The 20,559-nt window shown below is 35.8% G+C and overlaps 1 protein-coding gene across 1 annotated transcript in view; it reads right to left on the bottom strand.

The window, feature by feature from the left end:
• Positions 1-20,559, bottom strand: part of PTPRD (protein tyrosine phosphatase receptor type D) — a 354,698-nt gene that overhangs the window by 76,162 nt on the left and 257,977 nt on the right. The window contains exons 22-25 of the mRNA XM_058823656.1: positions 18,294-18,503; positions 14,813-14,973; positions 9,517-9,531; positions 7,127-7,239 (exon numbers count right to left, since the gene is read on the bottom strand). Coding sequence (XP_058679639.1) covers positions 7,127-7,239; positions 9,517-9,531; positions 14,813-14,973; positions 18,294-18,503 — 499 coding nt within the window. The remainder of the gene's footprint in view (positions 1-7,126; positions 7,240-9,516; positions 9,532-14,812; positions 14,974-18,293; positions 18,504-20,559) is intronic.

Here is a 20,559-nt window from a genome sequence, read left to right as displayed (position 1 = left end):
CTCAAAAGATCCCAGTTAAAATACAGTTAAACTCACTTCTTTTTGTGGTTACAAATAAGAAAATACACTTATTTGATGACACACTCCCACACCATTTAACATATGTCATGACAACACAAAAACTTAAAGACAAAATACAGCTAAATTACAACAGGTCCTGTGACATGCTAAAAAGTCAAAAGAAATACCATGCTGAAACATGCTTTCAAATTCTCTTTTAAATATGGTATCTCTTTTTTTTTTTTCCCTTAAAAAAAAAGAGATAAAAACACCTGAAAACTCAAAGAAAAGAAAACCCCCAAAACCACCACATGCAAAACACAGTTGAAATTGTACCCATTAAAAATTTTTATAACCAGGTTTGGTAGAAGATTGCCAAATGTAATTGATCATATGCAGCCTAGTAGTAATTCCTTTGCATGAATTAAATAACAAAGTATGGTTTGATTACAGTGTAGAATTATCCTCTGGTTAATCTGTGGTAAATACATCACTATGGAACATGAAATACTATTTCTGCTACAATTTCAAGGAAAAAACTAAGAGAGCAAGGTCAGAAAACATCTGCATATTAACAGACATTAAACCTGTTAATTATATTTCCTTATCGCAGCTAATCAAGTGGGTGTTTTAGGCTTGTCATTAGTGCGTTAAATTAGGATTTTGTTTGCTGTCAGGGTTTTATGATAAAGGCTTTTAGAAACATTTATGACACATACATTTATTTACCAATTTGGAACTGTAGGTTCACATACCCACAATAAACAAGAACAAAGTTAGAAATTAAAGAGCAAATCTGCTAGTATACAGACTATAATCTACATGAAGTGAAAATGTGACACATAATTGTCACAGCAATTTCTTTAGGAAATGAGTGGTATGTTAGGTCCACATTGAATTAATTGTCTGTGACTTTACAAATGTCTCATTTTTATTTGATAATTTACGGAACACTCTTTTACATGTGAATCTGCGCTGAATAAGATATCCCTTTATAGAAAAAGGAAGTAATAAGTAACAGTGGCTGTTGAGACTTATCCTTATCAAAAAGATGGGGAAAAATACCTACTTTGAATTTGGACATGGAAAAAGGAAAAAAGTAAGGATGACCCTTATTCAGTAGGAATTCAGCATTCATGAAAACTTAACAAGAATGCCTTTAGTACATGAAAATTACTGTTACTTTAAAATTTCTTTTTCACAGAGCCAGAGCTAGGCCAGAGCATGAAATTACAAAGACAAATTTACAAGACAATCTCTAGAGAAATATATCATTCTGCAACAGCTATTCTAAAATAATTGCAAATGCATATATAATATTGCAAAATTATGCCACTTTTATTCAAGAATATTTTCTGTTCTTCAAAACTTGATCAATTATTCTGGAATGAAAATATTTTATCTTTTTCTGAAACAAAGACTGAGCTTTAACAAGGAGCACTGCAGGCTCCACCGCCTCATCGCAGAAGCACCACCTCTGAGTGATGTTTAAAAGTCACCCATAGTGAGAATAGGGGAAACCTAATTTTCAGATCCCGATACAAAAATGTCAAATACAGTAAAATGTTACAAAAACTATGGTCTAAAATCCAGAGGAAAAGAAAGGGATAACTTTTGTGAAGAGAAGACTTTTCAACTTCATCTCCTAGCTAAGCAGATTCTGGGTTCCTCCAGGTTTCAAAGTAAAATTGGACAGCAGAGAAGTGCTGTTTGCATCGGAAGCTGTGCCTCTCTTAGGTGCCTAAATCCTCCATGTTAGATGTGCATAACAAGAGCTATATGCATGATGGCTCACTATGAGAAACATTTTAGTCTGTTTTTGCCGTGGAGACAAAGCACAGTACTTCCTTCGACATTGTCATGATTCTTATAAACAGATGTTGAGTGGATAAACTGCACAAAAAAAATTCTGCTGTCATGCAAAGCAGGTAACTAAATCCAGACATCGCTTTTTCCACCTTTTTTTTTGTTTGCACCCTTTTCCTCTGAACATGTTTTATGCTTTTTCTGCTTTATCATGGAAATAAGTTTGTGGAAATTCCTTAGCAACTCAGGGAATAAGTGAGCACTTATCTAATTAAAAAAGAAAGGTCTTTAATTTAGAGCTGTAATAACTCTATTTATTTTTCTTGTATTTAAAAGCATCTTATTTAGTTCATAAGATATAATGAGATAATTGTTTAATTGGCACCCAATTACAAAAATTACTTATAAGTGTGACACATTTTATAGTTAAATGGGGATAAAAAAAAATCAGTCACTTTTGAGGCATGATTCAATTTATTTCTCTGGCTGATTGGCAGACTGAAGTCTGCCTGAGCCTTGGATCTCTCAGAACCCACTCAAACTAGTTAATTTCAGTTAATTTTCTTCTGCACAACCGGGCTGCCATATTTGATGAAACCTTTTGTGAGGCTTAATTATTATCCCTTCATTACCTTAACTCTCCCATGTGGCATAGAGACCTCTAAAATTTGTGCACCAGGTTAATGATTTTAATTCTGCATTTCATAGGCAACTTGTAGAAAGGTAAGAATGTGACAGACTTTTCTCCAGCTATTCCAGTTATGGAAGAATAACAGACTTAAAAAGGAAATCCTACTGAGAGATTGGGTATTTTCATGTTTACTCAAAGAGAACTTGGCACTGCTGTGACCCACTCACTGGCATATGGGCTTATCTAACACATACACATTTTTGGATAACACACACAGACCTGGGATCTTGGTCTCAGATACAGAACTGTGGGCTATTCCAAATGTCAAGGCAAAGTGTGAAATTTATCTATGGAGTTACTTCATCCAATGAGGAGGGAAGCCAGAAATAAATTTGATCCTTTCTGAATAAGGTAAGATAGGAAACTCTTTAGGTTAGAGCCCTTTAGATCTCTTTATGTTATTGAAGAATATAGACAATAAAAAGTGAAAGGAAAGCATACATTTCCTGTGCTGGTAGTTTAGACTGTGAAATTTTATAACATCCTCATGTGGAATTGAAAATTTTATGACAAGTACAACATATTTGTACAAAAATTATTGTCTAAATATCACCAAAGATAAAATATTGCTTTCTCATATTTTGTGTCAAAAATCTACACCTAATCTTCTGCATTGGGAGTAATTTAAAATTGTGGTTAGAAATTCAAATTTACCCCAATGAGTTAGGTTTCAAATGATTTTGATATCTGTATCCGATCAGGTCTTTCCTTATACAAAATATATGATTGATAAGATGTTTGGAATGTGACTGTTTAGAAATCTTTTAAAGTACTAAAGTTTATGACAATCCATAATTTTATAGGAGTGTCTCATTCACCTCTCCAAGTAAAAATTGCCAGTCCAGATATGCCAATGTAATTTAGAATTTTTTTCCTCTAACACTTCTGTACATTATGGATTCAATCAAAATTGTTTTCCTCTCTCACTGGAAGCAGTTGGTCTGCCTGGAAAGCTCCAAGCAAACTGCAGATGCTTTCATAATCTAAAGAAATAAATCATTAGAATAGCAACCTTGAAGCACTTGTACTGATAGTATATTCACTACTCTGTCCTTTGTTCTATCTGTCAGCAATGTAGGGAAATGCCTCATTTTATGAGGGCAATAGCAGATTTCTCAGTAAAAGGAACCCAACACACAACCACATCAGCCCTATTCCCTTCCCTCAGTTACCTCCTTTGCAGTACCCCCCTATCTAGTTCTGCTACCTTGCAGAAAATAAAACCCATATATTTGAAAGTGAAAGAACAACAAACCCAACAAAGCTGACATCCTGAATGTATAGCCTTTCTGTAGTTTCTCTATTTTCATTTAAAAAAAAATATTGCATATTATTTGATAATGTGTTGGTGGTTGGGAGATGGATAAATATTCCAGTAGGATCTAAACACTTCAGTTAAATTTACTCAGATTTAAATGACATGGTAACCCTAATTGAAGTTAATTTAAGTGAAATTCTGCTTTTACTAACAAAAGAACTGTAGCTTGATTTCACTGTGACTGTTTACATAGTAAGAATGTGTTACCAGAGTAAGTTAACAGTATAACAAAGTAAGACAAATCTACTGGGGTAAGATTTTTCTCCTTTGATATTTGGTTGAGTAGTACAATGGCCTGACCTGTGTCTAGGGACCTTAAGATGTACAATAATAAGGAAAAAGAATATAATTTGATGTATTTTGTTTTCAATAATAATGGTAATACTCCAGTCTGTGAAAAGGATTATAGCAAAGGAGTTCCTAGTAGAAACAGATCACAGATGTTCTGCTCAAATAGCTTCACAGAAAACTGCAAACTTCACAGATAAACTACAGCCCTGCAAGAAAAAGTATGCCTTAAATCTTCTCCAGCTCTTTTCAGATCAATGACATGGAATTACTGTGTCTACAAGTGCCACAAATTCTGCTATTTCTTAATAACTTTACTTTCTCAATGTAAATTAAAAATTAATTACAATAAATTAATTTTATATGTTAGCACTTGGTAGCGGGGTTTTTTTCCCTCATGTTTCATTTTAATTATGATGAATACTAAATGAATAGGTAAGATTTTGCATCTAAATAAATGGAGTGCAGAAAATTAGGCTTATCTATCTAGTTATTATTCCATTATTTATTGGATGAAGAGGCAAATATAGTGACGATCGATGAGGTAAAGGCTGAGGAAATTAATGCCTTCTTTGCCTAAATTTTTAATAGCAATATCAACTGTTGTGGGGGCATCCAGCCCCCTGAGCTGGAGGACAATGATGGGGAGCAGAACTTAGTCTCCCTGATCCTGGAAAAAAATGGTCAGCAACCTGCTACACCCCTCAGACATGCACAACTGTGCGAGACTGGAGGGGATACACCTAAGGGTATCGGGTGTTGATCAGAGCACTCACTGAGCCTCCTTCCCTCATCAGCAGTCCTGCCCAACTGATGTTCCTGTTCACTAGAGGTTTCCAAATGGGACATCCATCAACAAGATGGGCAAGAAGGATGATCCAGGAAACTACAGGCTTGATGCTGGGGAAGGTCATTAAGCAGCTGGCTCATCCTGGCCTGTGCCAGCAATGGTGTGCCCAGCAGGAGAAGGGCAGGGATTGTCCCCCTGTACTCTGCACTGGTGAGGCCACACCTCAAATCCTGTGTCCAGTTCTGGAGCACTCACTTCAGGAAAGACATTGAGGTGCTGGAGCATGTCTGGAGATGGGCAGTGGAGCTGGGGAAGGGTCTGGAGCACAAGTCCTGTGAGAAGCAGCTGAGGGAGCTGGGAGTGTTTAGCCTGGAGAAAAGGAGGCTGAGAGGAGACCCTATGCTCCCTACAACTGCCTGAAAGAAGCCAGGTGGGGGCAATCTCCTTATCCAAATTAAGAAGTAATACAAGGAAGAGCAAATGGCCTCAAGGTATGCTGGGGAGGCTCAGATTAGATATTAGGAAAAAATTCTTCATGATGAGAGGGTCATGAGTCATCGGAACAGGCTTCCCAGGAAAGCGGTGGAATTACTGGCCCTGGAGTGCTCAGAAAACATGTAGATGTCACACTTCAGGACATGGCTTATTGTTGAACATAAGGTGCTTGGCTTGGTTAATGGTTGGAGTTAATGATTTTAGAGATCTTTTCCAAACAAAACAATTCTGGGATTCTGGTAAGCCATTTACTCTACTCATTATATATCTGTATACAAATAATTACTTCTTTTAGGCATAAGCAAGACTTCCAGAACAGTATTTTTTCTTTTCATGTTTCAAAGATTTGCATGTATATTTCTTTCACTGTAAGACTCTTTAAAGTTTTTACAAAAGTGCTGAGTAACAGGTAAAAACTTCACCCGGAAACAAAGAGCCGCCACTGAAATTGTAGCCTTAGAAGGACACTGAATAAAACCTTTCAATTATTTGCATTTACTGTATTTAAGTTCCTATGCTAGACACGCCCCAGAGCATGTCAACAAGATTCCCACACCAAGATGAAATTAAATTAGAAGATGTGCTCCTGAAACACACCTGATTTGCCCCAGCTGATAGGAGCAGTGTACTGGAACACACTGAAAAAGCAACGCTGGAGCAAAACTCAAGCCTCCAGACCCTTCCCTTTCTACTCCTGCCACGTGCATGAAGTGTGGGTCTTTGGCCACATTCACTACTCTGCAGACACACTCCTTCTGGGGCAACATCATCTCAATACAGTCATTATTTAGAAGATTTGCATGTTCCCTTAACCCTTCAATGGTATTTATCCTGTCAACTTCAGCAGCTAATTCTCAGCATCTCCAGCACTTAATTACCTGCTTTTATGAACTTGAATTCACTACCTTTTTTACTTAATATAGTAAGCCTGACAAAAACAAGAGGCTCAGGAAGATTTAGCATCTAATTAGCATCAGACTCCATGCAAATATATTGCAGTAGAAAACAAGTCTACTGGGGCAAAACTTAATCAAAACAGAGCCAGTTTAAGTAAAAGTTGACTTCTGCAAAGGTGGTAAAAATACTATTTTAAATATTTCTCTGTTTGTCAGATTAAACAGCTTTAATAAAACAGTGATTAATGAAAAAAAAAAAATTAAAGTATTTGAGAGTGTGTTCCTTCTGACCTCAAACTACTGACGTAATTATATCCTCCTTGACCATAACATACAGCCTTATTTTCGACATCAAGACCATTTATCTAGTTATGTATTTCCCTTCTGTATTGTACATTTGCAAACCAGTAGAATTCACAATGATGTTGATATATTACCTGATAATGCAGTAGATAAAAGAGAAGCTTATTTTCAAAGAAGCGTCCATAAAAATATCATTAATAAACAGAGGGATGTACATTTCCCAGTAACATTTTCTAGCATGGTTAGGTTTAAGTTGGAATTTTAGCAAATAAAGCACACCAATACCGCAAATGTGTCTTTGGGCTTTTTTTACAAAACTTCAAATTTTTTTTCAAGCAGGCTTTTTTTAAAATATAGAAATTACTTAATTATTTCAAAAGCCAATGAACAAATATATTTTGCAGCAAAAACCAAAAAAACCACCCCCCAAACCCTCAATCAAAATACATATTTCCAAACAGTCCCTGTTTCTTTTCTGTAATAGCATCAGTAACCAGCTGCAATCACAGAGGTCTCAGTGAGTTATTATTGTCTCTTACCCGGAGTTTGAAAGTTAAGGCGTCGCAGCTCCACTGGATCTGTGGGATGGTGAGAGGGAACCTCCTTGCTGTTGGGTATGCTGCTCTTCCTAGAATCAGATTCAGCCCTCTTCCTGCATGGAAAAGGTGAATACACATAGACAGACATGTTAGCTTCACAAAGGTGCCTGAATGTTTGGCATTACATTCTAAAGGCAAGATGTTTATTTCTGAAAAAGTATTTGATGCAGTGCAAAGGTAATATAATCATGAGTGGTGGGTACGGTACCTACAATTTGCAGTGGAAAAATGGTCAGAGAGAAAATAGTTGCATTCTGCCCTAATCTGTTCTTCCAGAACATCGTTCTGGTCATCCTAAGACTTTACTTTTATAACATTAAGCCTATAGAAATTCAGACGATTCTCCGATTTTAAATGCTACCTAGCTATACCTTATACTTTTATCCCTTTATAAAAAAGCAGCAATCTCTTGAGCTAGACCACCCCAAGTTACTGTGATTAAATATTTCTTATCCTATACACATAGCTCTGCATGCTATAAAAAATAATTTGCATTCTTTAGGTATTTTTAATAGGAGAAAGAACAGTACAGAAGACACCAATTAAGAAGACATCTATTCTTTTCACTTTCTAGGATGTAAGAATTTGATCTGCTTCCTCTCATCTCTGGAAGAGCTGAAATAGGCCATCTTCATATGTCTTATCAGGTCTACATATATTCAAGGCTTAGATCTGTATGAATATTTCTAATCAAATTAATGCTTTTACTGCAAAGGAAGGAAAATAAAACAAAAAAAAAATCAGACAGAATTAAAGAGATAAAAGAGAATGAATGTATCCTATGTTTCCCTTTCTCTAGAGAGAAGCAGAATCCATGCGTGTTCTCACTGGCATTTTGCTAAAACTGACTTTTGTTATCTGTATGTATCTGATGTAAAACATGGATAACTATGTTACATGAAGAGTAGCGACCACTCTGCATCTTTATACAGAAAGTGGAATCTTTCTTCACGAGTTATTTGTGGGGTCCTGAATGAGAACACAATGTGGCTGTTATTTTTTATGTAACATAAAATGAAGAAGCAAACAGAGGAAGAGTTATGTTGTGAAAACAGAACTGAGATTACTTTAAGGGTAATGATAGCAGAGTGTTTTCCAGGTGCCCAATATTTATTTTAACATAACACTTTCTTTTTCCTCATTGACTCATAATGATAAATCTGTCATTACTCCAGTCAATTTCTTGCTGCTTTTGAAATAATGAAGACCAGGTGATATACTCTGAGATTTCAAAAGTTATAAAAAATACGCCTGAAATTTTGAAAGTCCCTAGTCCTATGGTTGTACTGGAAAAAAGAAAAAGTTTTACTGTAAAACCACTCCACCTGTTCTCCAGCACATACCTTAACATACGTATTAATGTCTCTTTAGTGAGGCAATAAAAATTTAAATCTGATTATTCTGTTTTTAGTCTTCTTAAAACAAAATTAGTACACATAAACTCAATTGAGGTTCCTTTCTTTTGATTTTGACTATTGCAAACTCCTTTCACAGTAGCACTTGGCCCTAGTGCTCTTTCTTCTTACTGAAGATGTGTGACATAGCTTTCAATAAGTCTTTTACCCTGTACTTCCTTCTCTTTAATTCTAGGAGTTGTAAGTGTCCTTAAGTTTCTGGAACTGTCCAGGGACAAGCTTCATTTAACTTTTTTCCGCTTGGAAGTTAGTACCGGGCTGCAATTTCATAATAATCTAATAAAACCACTAAAATATCTTCCAATCATGTTCCTGAATATTTTCAGTACTTATAGAATAACAGAATGGTTTATTACAAATTATTAATTGGAGGAACATTCTGGTTTTTTTAATCTCTCCAGCCTGTAGAAGACATCTCAATTCTTCCAGATTATGCAACGATTCTGAGATAGGTGGGGAAAAAAAATCCAGAAAGGAAAAAATGTATCACTGTATCACTGTCACTGGTAGAACTGTAAGTCAGTGTTTATGTGTATGGGACATTATGAAGATTCAGAGCAGCTAATGCCTCAACTACAACCATGGATTCCTTCAAGAACTTTGATTATTGTGTACAACCACTGCTTGCGCAGCACTAAAACACAAATAAAATCAAATGAGCATTGTCAAGCTCTGCTATCTCCTGAAAATTAACCCTACGGAGACATAAAAAAACCAGTGAAAATTTGCTGCTTGCATTACACTGCTTTTCAGCACTGTAAATAACATAGCAAATCTTGCACTTGCTCTCACTGACAGATTACTGACTACATTCACTTAAGACTGACAGATGCTTTGTCTTAGATCATTATCATAATGGCTTTTTTTTTCTCCTTTTCTGTATTAAATGAAGAGTGACTATTTTTCACTTCTCACCTGTCAGGTTTACTGCTCCATTTTAATGCAGCAAGGAGGGAAGAAAAGGTGAAATGTTAGTTGACCAGCAGCACAGAGAATAATCATGAAAACAGGAGATACAAGAAATTTTGATTTGCAGTAAAGATATGTAACTAAACAAAATTAAGCTATGACAGCTCATCAAAATATTCAATGCTTGGAAATTACAGAATAAATGGAGGATCCAAGGTCATGTCCGAAGTGAATCTTCTGTTGAAAAATACACCTCTATCTGCCAAGAAATTAGACTTCAAATTTTAACCAGTGAGACAATGGAGAATGGGAGTTTAATTTGAGCCATGAAAGTAATGTTAACATTACATTGAAAAATTACTTCTCACTGAGATGTAGCTCCCTCTTACTTTCTAGAGAGAATAGAGATGAGAGGAGGGAAGAGAGGAAAAATGAAAGTGGAGGGCAGAATGGGAAGGAGAAAAAGGGAGAAGAGGAAGAGAAAATAAAGTGACCAACAAGGTTTAATATATGACACACATAAGACCTGCACTAAATTTAAAAAATAGTAATAAAAAGAAACGAAAATTTCTAAAACTATTTAATAAAACCAGGTAATAAAATCGCAAGAAATTTTTAACAGTACCCTGGAAAGAAAGGGAATCATAAATCTTTTTCCAATGAAGTATTACACACCTTTTTAGATTTAGAATTAATGCCATGTACTAGAGGTCTACAGTGATCTGTATAGATCTGTAGTGATCTATGATCTATAAAGTTTAGGTAAACAGGAAAAATTATTTATTATCTCTCACCAATGTGTTCTATTATACACAGACACTATAACTATAGTGTCTCTCTTTCTCTGTGTTGATTATAACAAACAGGGGTTCTTCAAACATTTTAATAGCTTGTACTCTGCAATGACCACATTACACACATGGATGAGAAAGTCTTTAAAATACTTCATCATCACTTAAGATTTCCCATTTTCCTGTTTTGCCTTTCAGTGCTTTTTAACATCTGGTTTTTTTTTGTCTTGGAAGCATGTTTCTTCTTATAGCTCAAAATTCAGCAGGGGACCAGCATTCAAAGAAAGTGATTCTGCCTCTATACTCCACATTGGCGAGACCCCATCTGGAGTGCTGCATCCAGGATTGGGACAATCAGTACAAAAAAGACATGGATCTGTTGGAGTAGATCTAGAAAAGGGTGACAAAGATGATCAGGGAGATGGAACAGGAAAGGCTGAGAAAACTGGGATTGCTCAGCCTGGACAAGAGAAAGCTTTGGAAGACTCTCTTGCATCCTTCCGGTACTTGAAGGGACTTTCTTATAAGAAAGATGGGGATAGAAGAACCTATAATGACAGGGCAAGGGGTAATGGTTTTGAAGTGAAAGAGGGTAGATTCAGACTAGCCAGAAGAAAGAATTTTTTTTTTTTTTTTTTTTTTTATGATGAAGGCTATGAAGCACTATTTAATTTGATTCCCCAGAGAGGTGGTGGATGCCCTATCCCTGGATACGTTCAAGTCCTGTGGATGGGGCTCTGAGAAACCTGACCTAGATGAAAATGTCCCTGCTTATGGCTGGGGGTTGGACTAGATGACCTTTAAAAGGTCCTTTCCAACCCACACTAATCCATGATGCTATGATTCAGAGTGCTGGAGCTACTATGTTCAAAAGATTTAAGTTGAGGCTACAGTCTTCTGACCCAAATCAAAAAGCTGCGCTTGATAAAAGCAAACAATACAAAGTCTGTCAAGAGGGCTTTAACTTCCTTAGAAATGGAAAAATCTAGAATGAGGAACCTTTTGCTCTTCATCAATGGAAAACTGAAATAAGGGATTTTGTGATTTCTTAAAAACTACAAGGAATATCCACATAAAGTAATTTGTTAAAAGAAAAAAAAAAAGGAAAGATACACCCTAGACCTGAGAATGAGATGACAGGATGCATCATGGGGACAATCACTTTTCTCTCTTGTTTGTTCATTTCTGAGAAACACCACACAATTTCTAGAGCTCTTTAACATTCACTAATTAAGTTCCTAACCAACCTAATCCTATGTAATTGAACATGTATCAAACATATAAAATATATGTAAACTGTGACTCAAGCAGACCTCCTAATGGTTAGGCATTTCCTCGAGGACACACACCATCCATCCATCTATCTATCTATCTATCTATCTATCTATCTATCTATCTATCTTTGCTTTCGTTTGAGATTTTGGATACAAATCTTACTGCACTGAGTAAGACACTCGATCTTTGAACAAAGATTTATTTTCTTGTCAACAAGAAGATGGCCAAAAAGGAAGCAAGATTTATTTAATTTACTTGAATCTCTTGATTTGATTGTTTATAAAGTTTAATAGATGGAAAGATCTGCCACAAAGTAGGTGTCTCTGTTTACTATGACTGCAGGGTGGTTTCACTGCTGCAAGGACAGAGAACACTGAACTGGTTAATGGCCAAGTCAGTTCCATTTGCCAAGACAGAGTCAAGAGTAACTCAGGAAAAAATAGGTTTTACTGTGAGGATAGTTGAATATGAGAACAAGTTGCCCAAACAGGTAATTGAGTTTTCATTCTTCGCTATACAAAACTTTGCCTCTGAGCAAACTGCTGCAGGTGACCATGCTCTGAGCAGGGCTGAGGTGAAACACCCTCCAGAGGTATGGCCCTTTGATTCTGTGAATCTGTGGATTCTTCTGCACACAGGAGTGTGAAGAATTGGTATGGAATATGGAATATGGTAAAATTCCATGAAATAGATATGGAATTACGTTCCATCATTGGCCTAATCTGTGTTGGCTATAATACCAATGACAAGAAAAGATACTCTTCAGTATTGTTCTCATCTATTACTGTTTCTTACTAAGCTGCAATGACCTTTTGGTTATATTCTAATATATGATCCAAAAACTTGTCCATGAAATACCTTTGCTTTCAGATTTTAGGAAAAGTAAATGCACAGGCAATAACCTTTTTACAGACGAACAACAAATAATAAAGAGTTCAAACATGCATTTCTTGTCTTTGGAACAGTTTAATATACTTCAAACCAACCCATGAAACTTATCCACACTATCTAATCATGCCTGTTTTAAAGCAGGGGCAGACTTCTCCCCATAAAATTATTCTTTTGGAAACTGCAGTTGTAATTTCTCTGTGATTGTAATTAAATGTATAAGTAGTATTGTAAATCATGAGCTTAGTGGTCCAAGTCTGATCAAAAAGGTTTCAATGGACAAAGGGAATTAAACATAGTTGACCTTTATTTGAGTTACTACTCTTTGCACTTCAGAAGACACAATCATTTACCGGTCACCCTCTTTGCACTGCACATTCTTTAACAAAATCGTCTGTAATTTTTTTTGCATATATGTTCATAACTAGACTGATGCCCTCTATCTTCATTTTCTTTTCTCACTATCATACTTGTTGCACTTATACCCCAATATAGGCTAGAAATGTAAAATTTTCTGTATCCACGAACATTACTTGTTTGCCAGTTTCTTTAATATATTTCATCCAACTCCTGTAGCCACATTAGGTCTATTTAACTCACAAATAAAACTTCACTGTTTTCTTGAAGCAATATGTTAAATACTCCAACTGTCTTGTCACTGCTCTTCTACAGTCAGCACATCTATCAAAATCTAGCAGTAAACTTGCATTCAGGTTATCTTCTCTTGGAAAAGATATCCTATTATATACTATATTTTTACAGAAATAAAAGCTCATAGAGGAGCACAGACTGCTAAAATTGCAGTCACAATTTCTTGGAGGTAATTTGCCAAATCAGTGCAGTTTAACAAATTAGAGTAAACAGCTGAAAATCGAAAAATAAATAAATACATATGGACAGTTGCCCAAACAGTTCCAGTACAAGTAGTAAATAACAGATGGTAAACATGTCCCCCATTCTTAGTGAATGACAATCTCTTCACAATACTGATGAGCAAATTTTACCTGCTCATTTGAGGAATATTCCCTTTTCTTTTTTTTTTGGTAACAGACTTGAAGATTGTTATTTTAGTTCCATAAATGTAATCAGTAACTCTCAAAGTAGTTGCACATCTGCTTAATATACTAGTGTTCAGATTTCTTTTGTAGTATGGGAGAAGATTTGCTTTTAAAATAGTTAGAAGAAAGGAGTATTTCACTTTTAGCACATTTCCAGTGACCAGTTTTTGAAGCGACTGACAAAAGCAGAGTTGGTAACTAATTTGATTGGCTGAGACACCGTGAACTACCAGAAACATTCAGGAGACATGGTATCTGCAAACAACACATGCTGCATGATTCTGGCCCTGAAACCATTCCATAAGTGTATATCTATTTGGAATCAAAAGGTGAAGCTCAGATTTAAATATTTATATGCCCATAATAGCCTCATAGCCATTGGTTTTAGAAGACATATTTCATTTTATAAAATTATCCCTAGTGTGCCCCCTCCTAAGAAATCGGCAGCAGCTTTGTAATATTCCTCTAATCTACTTTATCAATATATTTCAAAAATGTACTAGGAATTAAATACAAAGATTAAAAAAAACCTTTTTGAGTTTTATTCTTTGGTTTTGGTTTAGTATCTTGACCCATGTTAACTCATTTGCACTGTAAAAGCCTGCTACATATAAATTATGGGATCATATTCACTGAGTATGTTGCAAGACAAAGGGAAGTCCTTTGTGTAATAGCAAAACTAAATCTGTGTCATAGAGAGAGAAAGAAGAATGAGTGAAATTTGAACTCATTGCAAGATTAGTAGAAAACAGCTATTTGATGTCTCTTTAATCTCTCAGATCAGAGCTCCAAATTCATATAGATACATTGCCAAATTGAGGCCAACTGTCAAAAGTTGAAATTCAAATTACTTGAGTGGAGATGAAAATCACATTTAGCAACAAGCTGAATGTAACCCCTAATGCATTACTATTATACATCTATAAACAAGTTCTAAAAAGTCAAATGTGCAAATTCCATACATATTTATATGCGAGCTCATATTTACTTTCTTTGCATACAAATGTATCTTTGCATACAAATGTATGCAAAGTGGAAAAAACATTTAAATGCAATAGTGTTAATATAGTATAATCAGCATAAAAATGTACTCATATACCTGTAATTATTGAAAACTTTCAGTCAAAAATTTCTGCAGCATGCTGGAAGCCATTAATAAATTTCAAAATGTTCCAAAGCAATGACAGTTAACATTGTAGTGCAAAAATACAGTGTGGAACAAGTACTACAAAGTGACCAATATAGAGGAGAAAAGACATACCTTGCAAGAAAGCTAAAAGGTAAACCTACCTTTTATAAAGCAGTATAGCTATAACAATACAGATGATAAACACCACTGCAAGAACTGGTCCAACAACCCAAATCAAGCCTTCTTCCTCGTCTGTAATTGGTTGGGGATCAAGATCCATTGACACAACAGGATCTGAATATGGGCTTGTTGCATACATGGTCTGGAGAAATAAAAATAGTTCTTAATCAGAAAGCAATGCATTAATATTTTAACTATCCCACATCTAAAATAAATGTAGAGAGGGTAATGATGCAATGAGGACAGCAAACTGGAAATGCTATTTTTCTTGAAAGAAATACATAAACTTGCAAATTGAACAGTGTGTTGTTATTATAATTTTTATTTTGTGTTCCACATATTAGAAATGACCTGCAGACAAATCATGTAGCACAGTCCTCACAGAACACTTTGCAACCTAAACAGAGAATGAAAAACTGAATAGGACACTGAGAAATATGGCCCACCAGTTACCAATTTTTGGGTTTTTTTTTAGTTTCATACTGGTTTAACACTTTCTTCCTGCACAATATGGAAGGGTACTTGAGACATAACAAGACTGCTATAGATAAAAATAAAGGGGACTGAATGTAGGAGGTTTTCTGAAAAGGGTCTTGCAATGACAGTACTGTTTTTGACCAGTCAAAAACTGTCTGACAGAATATACCTACACAAGGTGGAGACAACTTGAACTTAAGACTGAAAAATGGGAGAATCCATTGTAGAATATAAAGGGAAGCTAAACACTCAGTGTTTCATAAGGATTAAACTAAAATTATGAACCAACAGAGGTTGTTGAAAATCTTTGGTTTGCTACATGATGTAAAGCCAGCTGGCCTAGGATAAAACCCTTGATAAAGAGAATTCTTTTTTATTCTTGTCAGACCTGAGATGTTTCATCTGTGGCTGAGTGCAGAGTTAAAATTACAGACTGGTGAGGCTGAAGAGTCAGCCTGCTGAAACTGGATCATTTTAAGAAGTCTAAATTATAGTAAAGTCAGAAGTGCAAAATTGTTTGTACATATTTCTTGTTTGTGCTAGTGTGTCTTCATCAGCATTAAACTAGGATTTGAACAACAGATCTTGCAAAAGACTTAAAAACTTGATTCCATGGTAGATCAGAAATGTCAGCTAAAACAGAGTAAGATAACTGGGAGAAGAGATTAGCTTCCATTTATGTTTGCATCGCATTCTGAAAGATGCCCTAAGCCAGGACAAGTGTTATCAAAGGAGACATGTTTTTTTACACTTCATTTGGCCCTGTTTGGGCTCTGGGCTATGACAGTGTCTGGGTTTGAGACAGGATTAGGACTGGAAAGGCTGAGGCACTTACTTACTTAGTGTTACTGAGCTAGCACCCATGCCAACAATCCCCAGTTATATTATAGCATTTTACTACACCTGGCATCTGGCACCAAAACCTCCCTATATTTTGCGTCTATGATCATGGTCTGGAAATTGGGGAGTCTTCACGTTCCATTCCTGAGCCACCCAAGTAAACTGATTTTTTTTTTCCCCTCAGGTTTAGTACTCTTAAGAAATAAAAGAGGTTCATTGCTCCGAGAAGAAACTCTTTGTATTTCCCCTCTTCCTTTGGAGTGGATGGCAAAAATGCCTGGAAAAAGATATAGAGGGATATTGAGGGTAACAGTGTAAACACTTACTACCTTTTCTTCAATAAATAGGATTTCACTTTCAATTTTAAAACATCTTGTATTAATGAAAAATTAAACTCATTTATTATTTTAAATTTTTTCTTATTTTTTCCTTCCTCTTGATGACATTCTTAACATATTTATAGATTTTAATCACAGCTCTCCAGCTCCCATTTTACTAAGTTAAACAAATTCAGACCTTCCCATGACCTTTTTTAATTCAAGCTCTCTATTCTACCAATCAAGAGAGAAATTTTGTGCTCTCTGAATAAGAAGCCTTCTGTAAAACGTAACATCTGAATATCAAGAAAAATGTCCCTTTCAAGTTACATCTGTAGAACCTGTAATCCTAGAAGAAAATCAGCTATATATGCTGGAGCTGATACACTGGAGCATTGAAAGTCATTGAAAGCTGAATCTGACACCCCTAAATAATTCTTCACAGTCTGTGGCTACCTCATGCTACTCAAGCACATAAATGTTTCAGATGGCATGCTGAAGTGTCTTATTGATAGCCTAAGTTCAGTAATGCCTTTTGAAGTCTTTCAAGAGCAGGACCCTATATACATTTTGCTATATGTGTCAGTTTACAAACCAGTTTCTTCCTGCTTTTTCATCCTGATTTCTAACAAAACAATACATTCAGGTAATTTATACCTTAACTAATATAAAAAACACAAGAAACTGCACTTTATATTGAAAAGATCCATTTTAGTACAGGCAATTTATGACATACAGATTTATGGCCTCTAATTTATAGTAAAAAGCTGTCTACCTTCTCCAGTCTGAACCTTTGTGATGCAACACCTTCAGAATTATCTGTCTATGCAGCCCACGTCAAAAAGTGAAAAGAGAACTTTTGATTTATGTTAGAGCTTGCAGGAGGCACTTTATTTTCAAATGAAGCTAAAGTGTCTAAAAGTATTCAAAGTGGAAGTACCTCCTCACTGCGCCTAAGTAGGCACATTCCATTGACACCAAGAAAGCAAATGCAGCGTTATACACTGCAAGCATTTGATTAGAATTCAGATTATTGGTGTTGGAGTTTCAAGTGATTGAATCTGCAAATGTACCTGTCAGGTTGAGCTACAAATTAGAAACATACTGTATTACACACTGTATGTTAAAATGCTAATGTGTATTGCATCTTTCAAAAGTCTTACATCTGTCTTTCTGTCTTCTTTTTTTAATAAACTACATGCATTAGGTTAATTCATGCATAAACGGATGTGACTACAAAATGAATTGTGTAAAGAGAAATGACAGCTAATTTTTTAGTTTTTTTTTTTTTTTTTTTTTTTTAGGAATTTTCCCTACTACTGAATTATTTTCTAACTTTCTAACAATTTACAGATGAAATTCTTATGGAATGACTGCAGCTAAAGAGGGTAGCTGTGCACGTCCCTAGTTCAATGGATCTTTACAAGAACCCTATATGTATATCCTATACCATTATTCAATGGTAGCATCAAAAGACAGCTTTTAAATTCTTTTAAATATATAGAGAAAGATGCTGCTGTAAAGATCATGTCTCAGAAGCTGTGTCCATGGTCCAAAATAATACACAATGTAATTTTCAAAGGATCGTGACACAGCCAATAAAAGCTGACTCTTAGGTTTCAGTTATACACTGAAGTAATACACAAAGGTGCAAGCAGAACAGAAGAGTTCAACGAATTAATGGGCATTGAGTAAGGAAACACTCACTTTAAGATGCTCTGACATGTAATATTAAAACAAAGATTTAGGGAAGTGGCTTAAGCATTGAAAAAATGCTTCCGTGATTGTGTAAGGTAATTTAGATATTGAAAAACATGAACTAACTTACAGATTCTGAGTGCTCCATTACAGCCAATACAAAGAAGACATATTCTTGACCACTCTGCAGTTGCTTATTCTCAAATCCACCATAATGCTTCTTATCCCCCAATGTGAATTCCGTGGGAAGAACTTCAAAGTGAGCTGCAATATATGGCTTTAATTCAACTTCCCTCCCAAGACGAATGCTTCTGCGTTTCCTAGCTATCTCCTTAAGCAGCTTTAAAATGAAGGAAGGGAAAAGAAAGGGGGGGAGAGAGAGAGCAAGCATGAACAGAACGGTAACTGTAAACAATTTTAACGTAACTTATTGACAGTGTAATGAGAAAATTTAATGCATGACCAGGAACTACAAAAAAACCAATTTATCCACATTTCATGGGATATATCAGTATCACTAAATCAATTGCAAAATCTTCCAAATTCTCGACATTCTTGTCAGGATAAAATACAAGGAGGCAATTGCAGCACTCAGACTACAAACATAAAACAATTTTTAGATACTGTTGCGTCTAGGAGGAAGTTGGGAGAGGATAAGAAAACTATCTATTTTCTCTAGGGACATATAAATACACATAACATATTACATATTATCTATCTATCTATCTATCTATCTATCTATCTATCTATCTATCTATCTATCTATCATCTATCTCTATATTGAGTCATAGAATAGAATCATAAATCAATTGCATTGGAAAGGGCCTCTAAGACTGATTCCAGCCACAGCCATTAATCTAACACTGCCATGTCCACCCTTAAACCATTTCCCTAGTTGCCAAAACTACACATCTCTTTAAATACCTCCAGGAACGGTGACTGAATCACTTCTTCTGATAAACAAAGCTAAAATTTACATCAGTACAAGATTAGATGCTAGGCTCAAACTTGGAAAACATATACTTACTGATAAAGGAACTTAATCTCAGCTAGTATAATCTGTTGATGAATTACTTATTAAATCAGACAAATGTTTCTTCAATACCTTTTTTTGCTTTACATATACCGGTATTCCACAAAAATTAGTCTGGTCTGATTACAAGGAGTCAGAACTTCTCCTATGTGATAAACTATGACTTCTAAGGTTTCTTTGTGATTCCCTTTGTTTTTTGCTTATGAAACTTACATGATGTCCTGTAGTCTTATAGTTAAATCACAAATTTTTCTAAGTAGTTTAGTCTTTTCAGCACACTAATGCTTCTAATACAGCAGATTAGCACAAGATTCATTTCTAAAGAAGGAGAAGGAGACAAATCTCTGGAGTGAGAAGTAGATTAAGAAAAAAGATACTAAAATCCAATCTTAACTACATATATTAATTTCAAAGTACGTTTAGTCGGGGAAGTTCTCCACAGAATCATGGAATCACAGAATATGCTGAGTTGGAAGAGACCCTCAAGGATCACTGAGTCCAAGTCCTGGCCTGGCACAGGACAGTCCCAAGAGTCATTCCCTGTGCCTGTCATGAACTCTGTCATGCTGGTGCTGTGACCACTTCCCTGGGGAGCTGTTCCAGTGCCCAACCACCATCTGGGTGAAGATTCTTTTCCTAATATGCATCCTAAACCTCCCCTAACAGAACTTCAGACCATTCCCTCAGGTCCTGTCTCTGGTCACCACAGAGTGAAGAGATGTGTGCCTGCCCCTCCACCTCCCCTCACAAGGAAGCAGTAACTGCAATGGAGTCTCTCCTCCGTCTCCTCCAGGCTGAATAAACCAAGTGATCTCAGCCACTCCACATATGGCTTCTCCTCAAGGCCCTTCACCATCTTCAATGCACTCTTTATTTAGGCCATAGCTTGGTGACCACACCTTTTTGTCTCCCGTCATGGTATCTTGTATTTTGCAATTACACAATTAACAATTGCAATGCATGTAAAGCAACTTAATATTCACTCTGCTACTCAGAAAGGAGCTTTTAATACTGAATAATTTGATAACCTTTCTCACTGACTAAATATAAGGTTACAGATACATATGAAAGCAAGTCGTGCCACTTGAATCCGGGCTTCCTTAACATTGAGGGCATTTGGATGTTATACCTTCAAACATCTATGCAGTAAACTGCTTTCCAGCTCTAATGCTGTGTCTGTGCCCCGTTGCAGAGATTTTACATCCATTTACCTTTATCAATTTCAATGCCATGACACAAAAGCTGGTACAGCGCAATGGATCCCCTGAGCAAAAGAAGAACTGGCCATAATTTGAGACTAGAAATCATTATTCATTACTCAAGGACACTATTCCAATCAGCAGTCCATATTTCTCTTTCATTC

This window comes from Ammospiza caudacuta, chromosome Z (genome assembly GCF_027887145.1).
Source record: "Ammospiza caudacuta isolate bAmmCau1 chromosome Z, bAmmCau1.pri, whole genome shotgun sequence".
In the NCBI taxonomy this organism is placed as follows: Eukaryota; Metazoa; Chordata; class Aves; order Passeriformes; family Passerellidae; genus Ammospiza; species Ammospiza caudacuta.
Note: the sequence above shows the minus strand (reverse complement) of the source record. Positions and strands in the feature narration are given on the sequence as shown.